The sequence below is a fragment of the Rhinopithecus bieti genome, unplaced genomic scaffold (assembly GCF_001698545.2).
Source record: "Rhinopithecus bieti isolate Rb0 unplaced genomic scaffold, ASM169854v2 scaffold_31940, whole genome shotgun sequence".
NCBI lineage: Eukaryota > Metazoa > Chordata > Mammalia > Primates > Cercopithecidae > Rhinopithecus > Rhinopithecus bieti.
In genome coordinates, this window is record NW_016813570.1 from 304,939 (window position 1) to 324,740 (window position 19,802).

Genomic DNA, 19,802 nt, shown 5'->3' on the forward strand with positions numbered 1-19,802 from the left:
AGGGGGTGCTGGCTGTCGCCCCTCCCTGCCCATAGCATAGGTGGTGGCTGGGCCACCTCAGACTCTGCCATTAGGACTTTGAGATTGACCAGTAGAACCTGGTTTTCTGGCTGGAGAACTCTGGCTAGAACAGGGAGAGATGTTGGCTCAAATCCAAGTGAATCCAACAAGCTCTTAGAAGGCACCTGCTGTGTTCCAGGCCCCGAGGCAGACAGAGAGGTGGTCCAGCCAGACCCTCTGCCATAAGAAACACCCAGAAGCCAATGGGGATGCTGCTAGGCATTCAGGCCCAAAAAGGATGAGCTCAGTGCCATGAAAAGAAAGCTCAGGAAGAAGTCTGTCCTGTCCTGAGGGAGAGCTCCCAGAGGGGTATTGATGTGTGAGCCAGGGGTTGAAAAAGGAGCAATAGAGGCTAACATTCACAAAGTCACATGCCTCCCCTGAAAGCTGTGGACCAGAGAATGTATGCACGTGTCCACTGCAGCAGGGGGCTCGCCTGTCTTGTCCTCTGCTACCTGCCCAGCGCCCACACAGCACCTAGTATGGGAAATGGACCTCCCTTCAGTCATGTTACTTCTTTTGTTTGCCAGGCCAAGATTGTCCACGTCTCCCTGGACGGCCTGTGCGTCTCCCCGCCAGAGGGCTTTCTCATCCGGAAGGGGCCAGGAAACTGCCACTTTGATTTTGCTCAAGAAATCCTCTTCGTGGACTACCTACGGGCTCGGCTGCTGCCCCAGCCGGCCAGGAGGTGAGGGGAACGTGGGCGCCATGCACAGCCCCTCCCGGCCCCTGGGCCCGCTTGCTTTGCAAGTTGCTCTGATGTACATACTGAAAGGGTTTTGAAACGGCGATCAAACGCATGGCTTTTCAACTTAGTCATTTTCTAAAGCTCAGCCAAGCCTCACCGGAAGCCTGTAGAATGGACTTGCCTTGTCTGGGGACATTTGGGTTTTTCACAGTCTGGAATGCTGAAGATTTTAAATGCTTCGTTGCGTTTCCTGCTGGGAAAAGAGGCTACAGCCCGCCTCCATTCCAGAAATGCCTGCTGGCCAGGTCGGTGAAGGGCCTTCCTTCTCCCGTTTCTGTGTTCCTGATTTAGAAAGATTCAAGGAGAAAAATAGAGCTTAATATTTCATGGATTCACTGGGATTTCTTGGCCCCAGTCTCAGCCGCATTAAGTTCATAACGATTTGTAAATGCCACGTTAAGTTTACTCATTTAAACCCCCTGATGTCCAAACGCCAGAGGCCAAGCTCTAGAAACAAAATGGTAGAGAAGGCAAAGAGTGTTCTCATTTTTTTTTTTTTTTTTTTCTATTTTTTTTTTATTATAACTTTGAGAGTTCTAGGGTACTGTGGCATTAACGTGGCAGGTTTGTTACATTATGTTAATGTATCTGTCATGGCCGGGATGTTGGTGTGCTGCACGTCGCTTCAACGGATCGTCAGCACCCAATGCAATTCATCATTTATATCATTTGGTATTAACTCCCCAATGCCAATGCCCTCCCTCCTCCCCCCTCCCCCCTCCCATGATACGGCCCCCCTCCAGTGCGTGATGGTTCTCCCTTCCCTCCGAGTCGTGGGCAGTGATCTCATGTTTTCAGGTTCGCGCCACCTATGAGGGTGAGAACATGTCGGTTGCTTTGGTTTTCTTGTTCTTGTGATAGTTTTGGCTAAGAAGTGATCGGTTTTCCAGCTGCATCGCATGTCGCGCTACCAAAGGACGGCAAACTCATCGCCTTTTTTATGGCTGCATAGTATTCCATGGTGTATATGTGCCACATTTTCTCTGCACTGTAGTGGGGTTGGCTGGCTGGGCTAGTCACTGGGAAGTCACTTAATTGTAACATTGCCCTTGAAATGGAAGAGAACCAGGCTCGGGCTGGAGGGCACTGACAGTGGACCAGGGAGAGGGGCCCCGTGGGGAGGACCGTGGAGGAAAGAATCCTTCCTAAGGGCTGGCTGCGTGAACACTTTGATGTGTCCTTTGGGAAATCCTTCCAGCCACCCTTTGACCTAGCCAGTATGATGCCCATTTTACAGATGTGGGAACTGAGGCCCTGGCTGGTGGAGCCAGGTGCTGAAGATCATGAAGCCAAAGCCGTCAGGGCTCTGCCCGCCTTCCAGCCTCCTCTCGCTTCCCTCTCCCCATCCTGCCCCAGACTCCAGCCCTCTGGCTGCTTTCTGGGGCAAACACCAGCAGCCCAGTGTCTTCCCACCTCGAGCCTTTGCTCTGCTGCCCCTCTGCGTGGAAGGCTTAACTCTGACACTTCCCAAGGCTGCCTCCTCCTGGAGGCCTTCCCAGAGCACTCCCTGAGGCAGCCTGCCCCACTCAGGCCCTCCGCCCTGTCACCCTGTCCTGGCTCTCAGCACAGCGCGGACCCTCCTTGTGTTTAAAGACATAGAGGGGGTTGGTTAAGAAAGGGGGCAGTGGTACCAGACAACCTCGCGTCCCATCCTGGTTCTGCCACTACCAGCTGCATGGCCTTGAGCAAGTGACCTCACTTCTCTGTGTTCTGGTTTCCTCATCCACATCCCAAGCATCTAAAAATACCCACCTCCTAGGGTTGTGTTGAGGAATAAAAGAGTCCATTTCAGGAAAGCCCTGAGCCCTGTGCCTCCCTGGCACAGTGTCCTGCCGGCATTGGCAATGACTGTCATCTAGAGCGGGAACTCCACGCGAGCAGGGGCCTCATCTGTCTTTTCCCTGCTGCGTCCTAGGGAACACTAAACTGCCACGTTTCCTCAAAGCCTGTTATTTCTGGTAATTCTGGGCCGTCGTGAGCTGCTTCATGGTGCTGTTTTTTATGCTTTTTCAGGCTGGACATGAAAAGCCTGGAGTGTGCGAGCATGGACTACGAGGCGCCACTGATGCCCTGTGGCTGTATCCTTCTCCTCCCGCCCCACCAGCACATTCTGGGCCCCGAGGCAGTGCCTGGGCCACAACTGCCCAGTCGGGGTTTCAGGTGGCCACATTTGAGGCAGCTGGAACTCCATGCAGGGAAACCAAGGCAGAGGATGGGAGGCCTCCTACATCCTCAGGGCCACTGGGAGCTGCTGGGACTGGGGCAGCCGGTCTAGTTCCAGATCCCACTCCTGGCAGCTGAGGCTGGAGGGGGCAGCACCCAGGACTCCAGCTGGGAGGGGCTAGAGAAGCTGACACCGACCCCAGCGGCTAGAGTAGGGAGGGGAGTGTCCTGGAACCAGCCAGGGAGGAGGTGAAGATAGAAATAGCTTGGCAATCCAGGCACAATGGCTCACACCCACAATCCCAACGCTTTAGGAGACCAAGGAGGTTGGATTGCTTGAGGCCAGGAGTTTGAGACTAGCCTGGGCAACATAGTGAGACCCCATATCTTAAAAAAATAAAATAAAATAAATTAGCTGGTGGCACATGCCCATAGTCCAAGCTACTTGGAGGCTGAGGTGGGAGGAACCCTTGAGCCCAGGAGTTTGAGGCTACAGTGAGCTCTGATTGCACCAGTGTACTTTAGCCCAGGCAGCAGAGCCCAGCACTCTGGTACTACTATCATCCCCATTTCACAGCTAGGAAAACTGAGGCACAGAGAGGCTCAGTAATTTGCCCAAGGCTACACAGGTGAGAAAGGGTAGGACCTGGGGGAGGTGAACCCAGGCAGCCTGGTTCTAAGGCCTACTCTCTAGCTGGCCAGTTCTGGAAGCACTGTCTCCAGCTATGTCATCATCTGGGAGTCGCCCAGCCCCTTTTCAGGCCTCCCACCCGGCCTGCTCCTGGGAATGCAGGGAGAGAGCAGGGCACGGGGCTGAACTGAGGAAGGGCTTGATGCCCAGCTCTGCACGTGGGACTTCAGCAGCAATGGTGGTCTCCCTGCCCCGGACCATGGTCCCTGGTGCTATGAGGTTTATGTGTCCCCTTCTTAGCCTCCTGTCTACTTGAAAGGGATGGAGGAGGGAGCAGGTACTCTGTTCTTGTCATTTCACAACCAGAGAAACTGGAGCGTTTCGTTCAGTACCATACAATGAGTTTGTAGCACAGATGTTTCCCCATCCCGCCTGCTCCCTGGAGAGCACCCTCTCCTCCCGTCCTGTCTCCTGGGGCCTAGAGGAAGGCTTTGCATTCGTAGCACATGCACATGTGCTCACACGCATGCATACACATGCACACACACACACACTCACATGCACACACATGCAGTTTAAGAAAATGTGATGCCACCTGTATTTTGATAGGCTCTAGTCTCAATAAGAGAAAAATATTTTTCTCTCATTCATCAATATAAACCCAAAATAATTTCTCTTAGTTTACCATTGTTTTACTGTATTCTGCAAAAAAAAAAAAATAATAATAATCAGCCTTCTTTTCCTTAATAAAGTGTCCCAGTCATTTTCCAGTTTCAGCTTCTCACCAGCTGGGGCGACCCGTATTATATCGGCCTCACTGGCCTGGAGCTGTATGATGAGCGGGGAGAAAAAATCCCCTTGTCGGAAAACAGTATCCTTTCTAGGACAGGAGCTGGCTCCACCCAGATTGAAGGGAGCATGGGGGGGTCGGAAACGGGGCAGAAGCCTCGCGTGCAGAGGGAAATGGCCCTCTAGGAACCAGAGCCCAGGGGGCTTTGCTTATAGTCAGATGCTGACCCTTAGGCATGTGCAGCAGAGAGCAGCTCCCAGCCCTGCCTGCTAAGACATCAGGAGCAGGAATTCTACAAGCCAGAGTCCTGTGGTCCAAAGAATTAAGAGAGGCTGCCAACTATAGCCTTCTCTTCTTGGAGAACCACAGATATTTTGGAGTTCCAAAGGCTCTGACAAGCTCTGCAGGGAGAAGCCTATTGCACTGTGTTCAACTCAGTGTGTCCCGAATTTCTTAAGCTTGGAACCCTCTGCCCGTGGTATGCCCACACCAGAATTTGCAAACTGTTAGCCCAGTGCATTTTGAAATGAGTTGCTAATATTTTTAGAAATCAGGAGGTCTCACATGAAAACCCTGATCTCCAGTTTCCCCTGAGAAATTGGCAACATAGGCCCTTGATTATGTGTAGTGACAATGGCTGGGCCTGGTTACCCGTTGCCATTGCTCCCCAAGCATATCCTTCTGGTCTACCTTAGCCCCCACTCCTCCCATTGTTATCTACCAGGCCCTGAAACATGCTGCTAATATTTACTGAGGGCTCACTCTGTGCTACCTCATCTGCTCTCACAAGAATCTTGTGAGTTGATGGCTGCTGTTATCCCCGTTTTACAGATGAGGAGCCTGAGACACAGAGAGGTTGAGTAACTTGCCTAATGTCACACAGCCAGTGAGTCTGTGTCCAGACACTGGCTCTTGACCAAGCACTAAGCTATCCTGCCTCTTTCATGTAACCTGCCCGGCCCCCTCGGATCTTGAATCTTTGATCGCTGGCCCACCACAGTTAGGGAAATACCAGGGCAGGTCGAACCCTAAAGCCTGCCTTGCGTCTGTCTGGGGTCCCTGGCCTCCAGTTGGATCCCTTTCTGCCTGCCCTGGGTGCCACCACCCTCCTCAGCTGGGATGAATCATTGTTGATTTTTGTATCATTATTAGTGATTTCTTGAAGCTAGAAAGTTTCATTGATTTTACCAAAGGGCTCTCATCTGGCGCGCTCTGAGATCCTCACATCCGCTCTGGGAGCTGGAGGGTTTCGTAGCCATTTTACAGATGAGAACACAGGTCCAGGGTTGACATGTGACTTGCCCAAGCTCTCATAGGTCATCATGGCAAAGGCAGAGCTAGAAGCTGGGTTCTGCAGATCACGTTAGCTGGGTCCAGCTGCCCCAGCTCCTTCCACACTGGCCAGGAAGAAAGGCTCAGCACAATCCTTACATGCCAGGGCAGAATCCAGCCACCACCCCATTCCCTTCCAAAACAAAACCTCCGCAGAGCTTGCCCTCCACCCTCCCAAGCAGCAGCAACGTTTTATGTCCCCACCTCCAGCAGTTCCCTGCAAGGCCTCTTCTTCAGCCAGCCTTCTGGGTGGTTTCCTTCTCTCTTTACTTGAAACTGTCCACCTCTCCACACACACACCTGCTCCCCTGGGGCCTGGCACTCCCCGTTTCCCCAGGACACGTCCAATTCAGCTGTCACTGCTGCGGCTGCCCAGAGCATCAGCCCTGCCAGCCCCAGAGTCCCTCGAGCCACGCTGTCAGCCTGAGGGCAGCTGGCAGCCCCTGAGCACACAGATTTGGGTTATGGCAACTTAGACGCCTCCTCAGATATTGCGGCCTTCCCTGACAGTGTGAACTCCCTGGAGGGCGTGGGTGGGGACGTCCGCACCCCAGACAAGCTCATCGACCAAGTGAACGACACCAGTGATGGCCGGCACATGTGGCTGGCTCCCATCCTGCCGGGCCTGGTGGGTTCCCAGCAGCAGCCACCGCAGCTCCTGGCCCTCAGGCGGGCAGGGGGACTTTCTTTCCCTGGTCTCAGTGACACGTCTTTCTTCCAGGTCAAGTTAATCTCAAGCCAAGATGCTTGGGAGCTATCAGAAAGGTTTAGGTCTTTGCTACCTTGCCTGATGGGGTCAGCTCTTCCAGGCCAGCAATTCTTTCTCTTTTATAAGGGGACACTAGGGGTGAAAGGGGCCCCATGGGAATCTGAAGCCAGGAACCCCAGCACAGCTGCCTGAGGGCTTGGTCATTCTTGGTCCCTGCAGGCAGCCTTCTCTGGTTCTCTGCTCTGCCTGGCTTTGCAGCCGCTGTGTCCTCTTCCTCCCCACCCAGCCCTCTGCACACTCACAGTTTCTTCCCCTTCCTACATCACCGGGTAGATGACCCCAGCATGGCCGCCCTGCCCTCCTTCTGGCCCCAAATTGGCCTGGTCAGCTTTTCCGGCCAACTGACTCAGTTTCCCAGATCTCAAACCTTGCACTGAGTCCTGCTTAGCTTTTAGCTCTGAGGCCTCATGGTGAGCTAACGTGGTTGGTTGTGGTGGAGAGGAAGGGGAGAAGCCACAGGGCATGGACGGGGTGGTCAGCCCCCTCCAGCCTCTCAGCCCGGGGCCAGATGCCTGGTAGGGATGCACAGTGGGTTCTTGACAGCCATATGACCAGGGATGTGTCCCTTGTCCATGCCATGGGACTGAGTGGGGGATCGGGAGCACCTTTTTCTCTCAAAACACAGGAAAGTACAGCATCAGCAATCCTATGATGGAAGTTTTCCAAAGGCCACCCTAAAATTAGACGCCCCCATTGAGCGTCCATCAGCTTCCCCTGCCCCATTGGAGAGGGGGCAACACAGCTCTGTCCTCCCTGAGACCCGGGCCACCCACTGGCGGCCAGCGGGTATTTTCCGTTGTCTAGCACTGGAAGGCCTTTTGGGGTGAGGCAACTTCAGCTGTTGCTCTCACGGCTGGACTCCAACATCTGTATCTGCTTGAGCCTCACAGGCAACTGACTTTGAGGACCCTCGCCCTGACCTTTATTGTTTCCACGGTCCAGCCAGGAGGCTGGCCCTCCCCGAGCAGCCCCACTCCCTCTTGGGACATTCTGAGGATAGTCACAGGCTGGGGACCGGGGCCCGGGGCAGGACTGAGCCTGCAGCCTATAGCCAGTGTGGGATGCTTATTTCTTGATTCTGTCTTGTAAGGGAGGGTCCCCCCGCTAATATCTGAGAGCCTTGGTTGGGGGTGGGGAGAGGGAGGGCTGTTCGAGGCTGCCCCGTCCCACTTTCCCCACTGGATTCTGCCCCGATCTAGACAACCCTCCTTACTCCCCCAGCAGAGGTTCACAGACACGCACTAGACATTGCCCAGCAGCACCTTGGCGTTGCTTCTCAGTGATGGTTTGGGGAAAGGACAGACAGGGTCAGAAGCTGATCCCCATGGCTGGTGCTCAACCCGAGCTGGGGACTGTCCCTTTAGCTCACGGGGCTCTAGACTATTTCTGGGCCTGACCTGAGGGGACGTAGGGGATGGCCAAGGATGTTCCCAATTCTCCACTGGCATTTAAATGAGGGCCCCGCCAGGCCCAAGCACACAGGCCCTCCAAGAGCCAGCTCAGCGGTTTGTTGCAAACGCAGCCACACGTGACCTGACTCAAGATGGGCTTCAAGGAGATGAAAGGGGGCGGAACTCCAGACTGGCCCACGTGGCAGGCGCTGCCTTGGGCACCACCACTCACCCCCAGCCCACGCCTGGCACCCCCAGCCCAGCCAAGTGCCTCTGTTTCCAAACATGCCTGTTTTAATTAGTTCTGCTCTCTGACAGGTGAACCGGGTTTATGTGATTTTCGATCTGCCTACCACCGTGTCAATGATCAAACTGTGGAATTATGCGAAAACACCCCATCGAGGGGTGAAGGAGTTTGGCGTAAGTACTTATTAGCTGGGTTTTTTGAGATAATTATGCTCGTTGGTAATTAGGCCGCCGGCAATTATCATTTGTCGCAGTTTGATTTACTTCTCTCTGTTGCAACCCTCAACACAAATGCCTGGTCCTCAGATGCAGGCGAATTTACCACCCAACCATGAATTCAGAACCTCCTGGCAGTGATTTCAGTGTCACCCTGAACAAATAGAAAGTGGGTTTTCTTTCATTTTTTCCTCTAGAATCCCACTGGTTTGGGGCGGTGACCCTGGGATGGGGAGGACAGGGACCCTGGAGACCAGAGACCTGTGTTTGCGTCCAGCTCTGCTGCTTGTGCTAATGGTATTAAAGCCCCTCAGGCCTCAATTTTCTCATCTGCAATGTGGGCTGATGGCTCCTGTCTTTCCCAACGGTTGTGAAGATCTGAAATCACAAGGCAGACACAGCACATAGCAGGCACTTGTTCCTGGCAGCCCCATCTTCCCAAGGAGAAAGGCTCAGAGCAGTAATGCGCTTTGCCCAAGGTCAACGTGGGAGGGAGGAGGGGCACCCATGAGCTCCGCCCCATGTCCCTGCAGCTCCTGGTGGATGACCTGCTCGTGTACAACGGGATCCTGGCCATGGTGAGCCACCTGGTGGGGGGCATCCTGCCCACGTGTGAGCCCACTGTGCCCTGCCACACCATCCTCTTCACCGAGGACAGGGACATCCGCCACCAGGAAAAACATACCACCATCAGGTATGGCCCCAGCCGGCCCCGTGGCCTCCCCACCGGCCCTAACGAGGATGGATGGCTGGGACACACGGCCAGGAGCCTGATCGAATCGTGTGTTTCCTTCCTCCCCACAGTAATCAGGCCGAGGATCAGGATGTCCAGATGATGAATGAAAACCAAATCATGACCAACGCGAAACGGAAGCAGAGCATTGTTGACCCAGGTCAGTGGCGTCTCTCTGCCCAGAGCATCACGCCTCGAGAGCTCGGTCTGAATACAGAAGGAACTGGTGGCCTTGCAGCCCCGCCCTCACCCCTGCCTGTCCCGACACCCCTCTCCTCTGCCCAGGAGCCTGCCCAAGGCCTGGGGAGGGACCAAAGGGGTCGGAACCAGGGGAGCAACATGCTTCCGGCTTCTTGCAGGCACCTGTAACAAGTGGAGCTTCCTGAATCCAAGTGTCATGGGCACAGAGTGGGGAAGCAGTCAGGGGCAGAGCACCGTGTTAAAGGGGTTTGCACTGGGCCATGGGAAACCAATAGAGGATGCCCAAGGCGAGGGCTTCCTGGAAGAGGTGATGTTTGAGCTGGATCCTAAAGGATGTGAGGAGTGTGCCAGGCAGCCTGGGCAAAGGCTGAGAGGGGTGTTATAGCAAAGCCTGCTCCAGGCAGAGGGAAGAGGCCAGCATGCCAGACACCCCAAGAGCAGGGACTTTTCGAAGGGCCTTGAATGGCAATAATCCAGGCTGCTGGATTTCACTGGGGAGTGTGGGGCACCTTCAGGGTTTGAGACTTAGTAACTCTGGTCCCTCTGTGCCCTGTCATGACAGCCTTACGTCCCAAAACCTGCATCAGCGAGAAGGAGATGAGACGACGGCGCTGCTGACGGGTGAAGAAGGGAGAGCTGGTCCTCCCACTGCACTGGGCTCTGTCACCAGCCCCACTTAGCACCCGTGTCCCTCACCCTCAGTCCCAGGAGCTGGAAGTGAACCACAGTGTTGAGGGGAGCCCGCTGGGGAGAGGGGACTCGGGAGGACAGCCCTGGATGCTACTGAAGTGACAGATGGCTATGGCTGCAGGGCACGGCAATCCTCTGTAGTTCCAGGTTGGCTGCAGGGAGCCCAGGACACCTGCTTTCATGCCTCTGCTGTGAGACCCAGCAAAGCAGAGCCCATGACCACTTGGGCCTGGGCTGACCCTGACTCGGAGCAGGACAATGACAGGGTGGGGAGGCCTCCCATCCAGCCTCAGAGGGCCCAGAGAATGGCTGAGCAGGACAGTGGGAGACCAGACCCCACCCCACAATTCCAGCAGGCAGGGCCACCCAGGGGGACTCTGCCTTCAGAAACCTGAGCTTCAGCGGCCAACACCCCCATTCTCCTGCATCCCTGTCTCATTTTGGGGCTGGTGGAGCTGGCTGAGAGGCTGGGGTAGTTTCCTGGTTACATGGGTCCACAAGACCCTCTCTTATCCCAGTATAGGGGCCTCTCTCCTCTCATTGGACCTGATAAGAAACTGGCCAAGGCTGTGCATCCTGCAGAGGGAAGGAAGTCAGCTGGGCCACACGCCATCCACCCTGGCAAGAGCTGGGCCTGCTCTGGCAGGCCAGGGCATCCTCTCTGTGCTGCTGCCAGGCCAGGAAGGGTGGGTGGGCGGCCAGCAGGCTGGCAGCTCCAGACCCCAGAGGGCCAGAAGAACCCACCGCAATGCCCTCTGGATGCAGGTGTTGGGGGATGCCGAGGACGCTCTCCCCACCTCCTCCCACCCTTGAGCAGGCCCTCCCTGCACTCTCTGCCACATGTCCCTCCTGATCTGATCAAGGCTGTGCTCACTGACGCGGCTGCTTTCTGTCTATGCCCCTGTGCCCTTGGAGGAAGGCAGTGAGGTGCCCCTTTCCCGGGCCCCCACCCTGTCTCCCTCTTCAGCCACTTCCCAGCGAGTTGGAAATGTGCCTTGCACCCCCAGCCGAGTGAAGCCCAGGACGCATCTATTTCCATCAATGTAACAAGCTCGGATCAGGGACCTAATTGGTTTCCCAGTGGTGGGTAATTTCTCGTTCCAAATATTAATCCGTTGTTTTTCTGGCGCCCAGCCCAGCCCGCCGCAGTACTGTACTTGAGGTACGTTCCTATGCAACCGAGAGCCCCGGCAAATACTTCATGAGCTTAGCAGCCTGGGCTCGAGCAGCTATGCAAATGCGCTTTTCATCTGGAGCACGGGGCTGATGTGAAGATAAGAATTGTTTCTCCTGGAGAAAGATCCATCATTTCTCCAGCTTCCAAGCCCCCGGCACCTCTGCTCAACTCCCAGATGTGACGAGCACCTCCCGCCGGGGGAGTCAGGGGCCGATCAATCCAGCTATTGTACCCAAACCAGTGCCGCTGCATTAAAGGGAGCCCCGGCTGCTCCTTTCCCACTGAGATGTGGGCACAGGTCAGATTTGTCAGGGAGATGGCACTAACACGACTCAAGCTCACTCCCAGAACCTCAGCTGATGTTTATAATAATCATATGTACTGTGCAATTTAGGAGGGGGAAAAAAAAGCTGTACAGGCGTTAACTCTAAAATAAATTTCTATTTTTTTCCTCTTGCAAAATTAATAAAAGATGTTATTAAGAATATAATCCGAGTCACCGGATTTGGGGTCAGACGGGGAGTCCATGCTGCCTCCAGGAGCTGAGTGACACAGAGAAGGCCTCACCGAGCTGCAGATGGGGTCATGATCGCACCCTGGCTGCTCAGTGAGATTGTCATGCTGTAGAAACAGGCAGTAGTAGCCCATCCATACAGAGTGGTTATTACATGCCTGGCTCTAACTTGTTTAATCCACGTCACACAACCCTTTGCAGTGGGCACTATTATTATCCTCACTTTACAGATAAGGGAGCTGAGACGCAGAGAGGTGGTGCGACTTTCCTGGGAAAAAAAGCTTTGGAAGCTATTAGCCAATGCACAAATCCTCAGAGGGCCCCTGGAGAGTTGAGGTGAGGGTGACATCCCTTGGGTCTTTGGCCCCGGAGTTTCCCTTCACCATGTGTGGATCCTGGAATGGCGGCCCCCAGACTCCCAATTCCTGGGCCTCCTCCCTGCCACCACCCCCCACGCCCCTGCTGCCTCCAGGGGTGAATGATGGCAGCTCGTGGCTTCTGGATAAAGCAGCCCTCGACGGGAAAGAGGGCTCAGCTGAGGAGGGTCACACTGCAGTTCAGGCACTAACAATAGCATTGGCAGCAGGTAGGAGAGTCCTTTAGAAGCCCCACTTTCCTTCGCTGTGTGGGTCGGAGGAGAGAGCCCCCTCTGTCCAGCCAGGAGAGGCCCAGCCCCAAGCATAGAGGGAAAACAGCAGGGGCTCTGGCCGGCCTGCTCCATGCCCCGGTTCCCTCTGATTTCCTACAAAGACAGAGGCCTGGCTGTGCCCAGCCACCCTGGTGTTGGAGAACAGTCGCCCTCCCTCCTCTTGGTGGAGGGATCTCTGGGCCAGCCCTGGAGACCCTCAAGGGCAGCCCAGATCTTCCAGCATTCCCTCTGCGAGAGTGGGAGGCCGGCAGGGGTGTCCCAGCCTCTCAGCTCCGCTGAGCTCTCCAGGCCCCAGCCAGAGCCCTGGCCTGGAGTCCCGTTATTCAGGAACCAGGCAAGTGATGTCAGGGAGAGATGTCAACACTGGCCCGCAAGGACCGTGGTCAACACAGCGGCACAGGCCCTTCGAAGGGGTCAGCCACATCTCAGATCTAAGAGAAGCCAGACAGCCAGGCATTTCGTTTATCTTTAATGTGAAATCTAACTTTTAAATGTTGGCTCAGCTTCAACAAACAGGCAAACACACACTGAGTGAGCCAAGTATTAAATAAAACCTGTCCACAAGCAGGCCCCGATCGGTTCAGCAATCCTGCTTGCTCAGCCTGCCTCCCTTTCTGCCCCACCTCCAACCTGGGGTTCAAGGAATGTCCCAGACTAGAATCTCCCAGCTCCTCTTCCCTCTCCAGGGAGGAAAAAGGAGAGAGGGGCTCCTTCCTGGTCTGTCACCACCCCACTCCTCAGCACCCAGATGGGCAGAAAGACAGGATGACTGTGAGGTGACACCTCTGGGTCCTGGAGGCGGCAGCCCCCGCCCTCAGCTGTTGTGGATAAACAGAGGCCCTCCTTTCCCTCCACATCCTGAGGCTTCCCATTCCATGCAGTGCCCCCCGATCCCCGGTGCCCCAACAAACAGGGACATAAATGACTCCTAGGCTGCCACTGTCAGGGGTCAGGGCTTGTTGGCTCCCTGGCGTAGGTGACTGGAAATGGGCCTCCACTGCACCTGACAAGAGGGTTACGGCACGGGGTCCTGGTGGAGGCTCCCACAGGCCTCCAGCCCTTGGGGACCTGCCTCCTCCGTTCAGCCGTGGGAAAGACCGGCCTCCCACCTCCCCGGAAGTTCCAACACTGGCACTGCCACCCCGGAAGTTCCAACACTGGCACTGCCACCCCGGAAGGACCCGGAAGGACCTCCAGAGCCTGCCAAGGGGGGCTTCGCAGCCAGGCAGGTGGCAGCTGCCCCATGCCCAGGCACGTGTGCTGAGATGCCCGGGTTCCCTCTCCCGGCCTCATCTCCCGCCTCACCTCCCGGAGCCAGGACAGTCCCTTTCCGAGGCCTCCAGGCCCCACCTGGCCTCTTCACAGTCCACAATCCGGTGGCCCAGGCTCTTGGGTTTGGCAGACTCACTGGATGATGTTTAATTTTTAAAAATGAGTTGCCTGCCTTTATTATCAGGTTTCACGTTAAAATGCAGATTCCCTGCTTTTCCGGAAAGACAGGAAGATCTGGCAACCTGGTCCCATGTTCCCAGCTGGCCCCAGAGCCTAAGCAGTGCTCTCCAGATGGTCCTGGTCCCCACCAGCCCCTCTTTCTCACGCTTGCCTGCAGTCCTCCCTTGTATGACCATCACACACACACATAAACACCCAGCCAGCCTGTGAGTTTGCAACCCCTGTCAGATGGAAGCAGGTTAAGGAATGTGGAGAGGAGGGGACGTGGGGACAGTGCTGCAGGGCCCAGCAGACATGGGGCTGGCAAGGCTGGGTCCCTCGCGATAAGACCCCAGCCTCCCAGGCATGCACAGTGCTCTCTGGGGCCCTAAGACTTGAGCCTCTGACGGCCAGAGGCTGGGGAGAGCAAGAAGTGGCCAGCCTCCATTCAATATGTTGCGTGCATCCCCAGGTGCCCTGGGGGTGCCTCCCTGACTGTGTGGGCATGTCCCAGATTGCCGTGTGCAGTGGGGCATTTATGACAGCACTCCAGTCTCCTAGCCTCTCTGGGAAACTGCTCCACTCACAGCTCCTGCCACAGGGGCAGCCTTTGACAACCATATGCTGTGATGATGACAACAGAACTCCTAACAGTGGCCAGGCACGGTGGCTCACGCCTGTAATCCCAGCACTTTGGGAGACTGAGGTGGGTGGATCACTTGAGGTCAGGAGTTCGAGACTAGCGTGGCCAACATGGTGAAACTCCATCTCTACTAAAAATACAAAATTAGCCGGGCATGGTGGTGGGCCCCTGTAATCCCAGCTTACTCAGGAGGCTGAGGCAGGAGAATTGCTTGAACTTGGGAGGTGAAGGTTGCAGTGAGCCGGGATCGCACCACTGCACTTCAGCCTGGGAAACAGAGTGAGACTCCATCTCAAAAAAAAAAAAAAAAAAAAAAAAAAAAAAAAAAATCCTAATAGCCAATACACACTAAGCCCTACCCTGAGAGTGAACGCACTGCAGTCTCTCCCGAAGGCACACAGTGGTGAGATGCAGTGAGACCTGGGCTGCAGGCACCACTCTCCCCAGCAAGCTGATGAGGACTCACATGCAGTAGCCCTGGGGCCAGCTGCCCGGGTCCCAGTCTAGGCTGCACCAACCACTTCCTGACAGTGCAACCTTGGCAAGGGACCTTACGCCCTGGGGCCTGGGCTTCCTTACCCAGGCGGCAGTGGTACCAGCAGTACCTCTGTCATGGAGAGGAGCTCTCAGGGCTCAGGCCCACTGGTGCTCACATCAACTCCATCCACCATCAGACGGAGGCTGAGATATGACTCCTGGGTCTGGGCTCTTCCCCAGAGCAACGTGGCACTACCTCGCACCCAGCGCCTCTCACATTTCCAGGGCACCCTCCCAGCCTTGGCAGATTGGTCCACAAAGGGCACTGACCTTAGAGCAGCCAGCCCATTGGCTGAGCAGAGATTAACGTCCTGACGTCCTCCCCCTCCTCCGCCAACTCTTTCCGCTTCCCTGTCCACTCCCTTCCTTCCCCTGATTGGCCCCTGGGATTCTTCCTCCTTTGCCTTCTCTCGCTGGGTTCATCCTGCTTGCAGCTCCCATCCCCAACACACACGCCCTAGAAGTTCCCAGGAGGGCCAGGAAGAAGGGGTAAGAGTGGGTGCACCCGGCTGGGCGTGTTGCACCCAATCACCAGCTTGGCCCTATCACAGAGCTTCTCCCATGCAGAGGCCCCTCCCACTACCCCTGGAGTCCCAGGACCCCTCATTACCCTGGGTCCCGGCTAATCCTGGCAGCTGCCCACTCCCCTGCCAGGCCTGTGGCCATCAGCCTTGCCCCTGGCCTCCCCTAAGGCAGAAACTCAGATAATGTCAGTCTGAGGTGACATGTGGCCCAAGGAGCAATTAACAGGGTGACATGAGCCAGGCGGTGCTGGGGACAGGGCAGGGGCCCTGCACAGCGATTTCCTGTCTGTCCATGCAGTAAATTCCCAAACAGAGGAGACTGGTCTTTCCTCATGACTGATGGTCCCAGGCTGGGCTGAGTTTGTCTCAGTCCCACGGCAGCTAGACCTGGGGCAGGCACAATCACTCAGTGCTCCACAGCTCAGCTCCTGGGCAAGGCTCAACTCCAGCCCTCCAATCTGGGGGCTCCAGGGCCATGTATTCCATGTTTGGGGGCAGGGAGGGGACCCTTTTCTAATTCATCCACTCAGAGAGCAGCTTTTCCTGATTTCCACCAAGGCCTCATCTGCCCGGCAGCATCCCAGCCTGCCCAGCATCAAAGCCCCAGACAGGAGCCTGGCTCAGCCCTGTCACTCACCTCCAAGCCCCATGGGTGCCACTGATCAGATGCCCACTTCCCTCCATCCCCAGGGCCAGCGCAGCCCAAGCCACTGCCATCTCCCAGCAGGACCCTGCTGCAGCCCCCTCCGGTCACCCTGCCTCTGTCCTGCACCCCATCTCTCAGGCCTGCCCCACACAGCCAGAAGAAACCTCCCAAAATGCAGAGCCCATTTTAAAACCCTCTGCCTTTTAAAAACCTCCTATCAATCAGTGTCTCCTGTGGCCTTCAAGATGAAGATGACGGTCAAACTCCTCGCCACAACCCCCAAAGCCCCACGGTCTCTGACCCCGGCAGACCCCATGTCCTCGCCCCGAGCTCCAAGCACTCTGTCCTGTCATACAGTGCTGCACACGGCCACAGGGCGCTCACGGTGCTCCTCCAACCCCAGGGCCTTTGTACCTGTGGCTCCTCCCACCTACCCTGTGCCTCCTGCCTCCTTTTTCTCCCTTCATTCCATGCTGCAATGGTCCTTCCGAGAGGCCCTCCCTCATCCTGTGATCTAAATCACATCTCTCCTTGGTTCACCTACATAACACCTCTCACTATATAAAGCAATCGTTTTATTATTTAAGAGTGTGTGTGTGTGTGTGTGCACGCATGTGTGTGTGTGAGAGAGAGAGAGATGGAGTCTTGCTCTGTTGCCCAGGCTGGAGGGCAGTGGTGTGATCTCAGCTCACTGCAACCTCTGCCCCCTTGGTTCAAGCAATTATCCTGCCTCAGCCTCCCGAGTAGCTGGGATTATAGGTGTGTGCTACCACACCCGGCTCATTTTTGCATTTTTAGTAGAGACAAAGTTTCACCATGTTGGCCAGGCTGGTCTCGAACCCCTGACCTCAGGTGATCTGCCTGCCTTGGCCTCCTAAAGTGCTGAGATTACAGGCATGAGCTGTAATGCACCCGGCCTATTTAGAATTATTAATAATATAGCCTCCATGAGGGTGAAGATAGTGTCTGTCGTTCTTGTTCGCCATGGCCACTCCAGGGTACAGCTCTGTTCCTGTACACAGAAGTCCTTCCATAACTAGTTCTTGGATAAATGAGGCACACAGCAGGTCTGCGGTAGCCTCGGGATTTGAACCCAGGCCTGTCTAAATGCACAGCTTCAGGGGCTTTCTTCCATCCTCACGTCCTCCCAGACAGGGACTTGGCACCCTCGCCGCAGCGGCTCTTCCCAGGGGATGATCCTCCCACTGCGTGCCTCGTCTTTAGGCCCGGCTGCCTCAGACGAATCTCCATGAATCAAGCTGACATTTCCATTACCCGAGGGAGACGAGTATGTGGCCGGGATGGCTGGCTTTGGCGGGGGTGGCAGGGATGCGTGCCCATCACAGCCACGAGCCGAAGAGGAAAGGCAGCCCAGTTACTCACGGAGGCCCAGGCCTGCCCATCAGCCCTTGGCCAGAGAAGGGACTGTGGCCTCATGGGTCCTCTGCACCTGGGGAGAGGGGGTGACATGGGCCAACAAGCAACAAGAGAAGCACGGAGCATGTGCAGACACAGGTGTGTGCCCAGGGCCGTCCGTGTATCATGAGCATGTTTGTTCAGCATCAGCACACGTGTGGCATTTCGTCCAGGGCCAGCAAAGCACGCATGAGTGTGTGTGCACAAGGTCGACAGAACACACAGTGTGGATGAGCAGTAGACACGCAGTTAGCACCTAGGTACATACAAGGTGCTGACTCACACTTGAGCAGTATCAATGTGTATATGTATGTAGGGGGGTGAGGGTAGGGTCAGTGCTTCGAGCCAAAGTCAGTCTCTGATGATCATGGGTCTGTGTGACTGGGCCACGGTAAGGTTGGTATGTACACACGAGACCAGGGCGTGTGGATGCAGAGACACGGGACGCAGGTGCCCAGGGCACAACGAGGTTGTGTAAGCACTTTGGGCTGTGGGTCACCCCGATATATAGGGGTGTCAAGACCAAAGACACACATGCAGCCATTCTCTCCACGGTCGGAGCCTGTCTGCTCAGTGCTGTGCAGGGGAGGAGTAGCTGGGAAAGCTGTCTGCGGAGGTGGGGGGAGGGGCCTTTTCTTCCCATCCAGGCCTCTGGGTGCTCAACCAGGCACCCCCTGCCTTCAAACCGGATGGTGACTCCCACCTTCCAGATTCAGGCAGACGCTGGCATTCACTTCCTGCATAAAGACAACTCTCATACGGACTCGAAGTAAACCCACTGGGATTACTCACCCAGCCTGCCTGGAAGTGCTTCCTCTTATCTAACCAGCAGCTTTCTTGCTGCAGGCTCCATGAGACTGACAGACAGCTGGTTCTCAGCCCCTGCCCAGGAGGTGCCTAGAAGGAGACCAGAGGATTTGAAGCTCAGTGGCCCTGGGAGCCTCAGACCTCTCTCCCTTGCCCCATGACAATGGCTGTCACTCGAGCTGTCCACATATCATAACCACATACGACTTGCACAATTGTTTATTTAATAGTTTCCTTTAAGCCAACTCTTTTTTTCTTTTTACTTAAATGCCTATTTTGGTTTCATCCTAAGCAGTAACGTCTGTGAAATCATAACACTGACGTGTCCACTGTACATTTTTTTCTAATACACATTGACATAAACACAACTATTAAAATAGATTAAAATTTTGCCCATATGTCAACTAAAATCATCTTCTGGACCTTCTGTGGTCCACTCGCCAACTTCAGAAGGACCCCGGGTGAGAATAAGAGCTCCGAGATGCCTGGTGGCCAGGGCTAGATCCCTGCTGGATCTGTCCCTGCCCAGCCCCATATATGGCAGTGACCCTCTCTTGCATGAGGCCAAAGCCCAAACTCCTTGTTCTGACATTCAAGGCCTTAGTAGAGCTGGACCATAATTTCTCTCCCAGGCCCATTTCCAGCCCCGCCTTAAGCCGCACCTAGTAGGTCATTAATATTTACTGAATGAATGAAAAGTGAATTAACAAATTGTTCGCTTGATGAATCAATGCGTGAGTGAATGAGCACAAACCTCCAGCTGGGTGTCCCCTGAGCCCCTGAGACTCAAGACATCTGAACCACGAAGTCTCCATCTTCCCTGTCCCCCAAGCTGACCCTGTAACCTGAGAGTCATCACCACCTTTCCTTTTCTCCCACCTCAGTGCATTCCCTCCTAATTGGTTCCTGAATCTGCCTGCATGGTCCCCTCCCCAGGGCCACTTTCCTAAACCAGCCCACTTTCTTCTCTTTCTTGAGTATAGCAGGGATGAGGAAGGGAGAGACATCTCCCACATCTATTCTCTGCCCATAACTGCGGTGATCTTCCTCAAATGTACACCCAGGCGCATCCCAGTCTGCTGAAAGCATCCCACTGCCCACTACCCATTGCCCCAGGATACACTCTAAGCTCCCTAACAAGGTTTCTAGTCCCTCCTGACCTGGTTCCACTGCCCTCTGATGCCTAATTTCCCACCACTGCCTCCTGACCTCCCTGCTCTCCACACCTGCCATCAGGACTATTTTAAAGTCCTCTAATGTACTTTCTTTCCCTGCTATACATTTGCCTGCCTGATGCCCAGACAATCTTCATGTCTTGGCTTAAACATCATTTTCTCAAAGGAGCCTCCCTAGACCACAGCTCCCACAGCCTTGACTTCCCCTTGTTGTCCTGTTAGTAAACACCCACAAAGTGTTTACATGTGCCAGGCTCTGGTCTAGACACTTCAAATATGTTAACTCATTTAATTTGCACAACAGCTTGAAGAG

The 19,802-nt window shown here is 55.2% G+C and overlaps 1 protein-coding gene across 8 annotated transcripts in view; it reads left to right on the forward strand.

Annotated features, from left to right (window-relative positions):
* Positions 1-11,637, forward strand: part of KATNIP (katanin interacting protein) — a 242,530-nt gene extending 230,893 nt beyond the window's left edge. For 6 of the 8 annotated variants that reach the window (XM_017848639.1, XM_017848643.1, XM_017848644.1 and 3 more), the window contains 8 exons: positions 591-748; positions 2,822-2,886; positions 4,363-4,473; positions 6,180-6,352; positions 8,203-8,304; positions 8,880-9,040; positions 9,151-9,239; positions 9,843-11,637. In XM_017848639.1, coding sequence (XP_017704128.1) covers positions 591-748; positions 2,822-2,886; positions 4,363-4,473; positions 6,180-6,352; positions 8,203-8,304; positions 8,880-9,040; positions 9,151-9,239; positions 9,843-9,898 — 915 coding nt within the window. In that variant the 3' untranslated portion in view covers positions 9,899-11,637. The remainder of the gene's footprint in view (positions 1-590; positions 749-2,821; positions 2,887-4,362; positions 4,474-6,179; positions 6,353-8,202; positions 8,305-8,879; positions 9,041-9,150; positions 9,240-9,842) is intronic. The other 2 variants (XM_017848640.1, XM_017848645.1) reach the window with 1 other exon arrangement.
* The last annotated feature ends 8,165 nt before the right edge of the window (positions 11,638-19,802 follow it).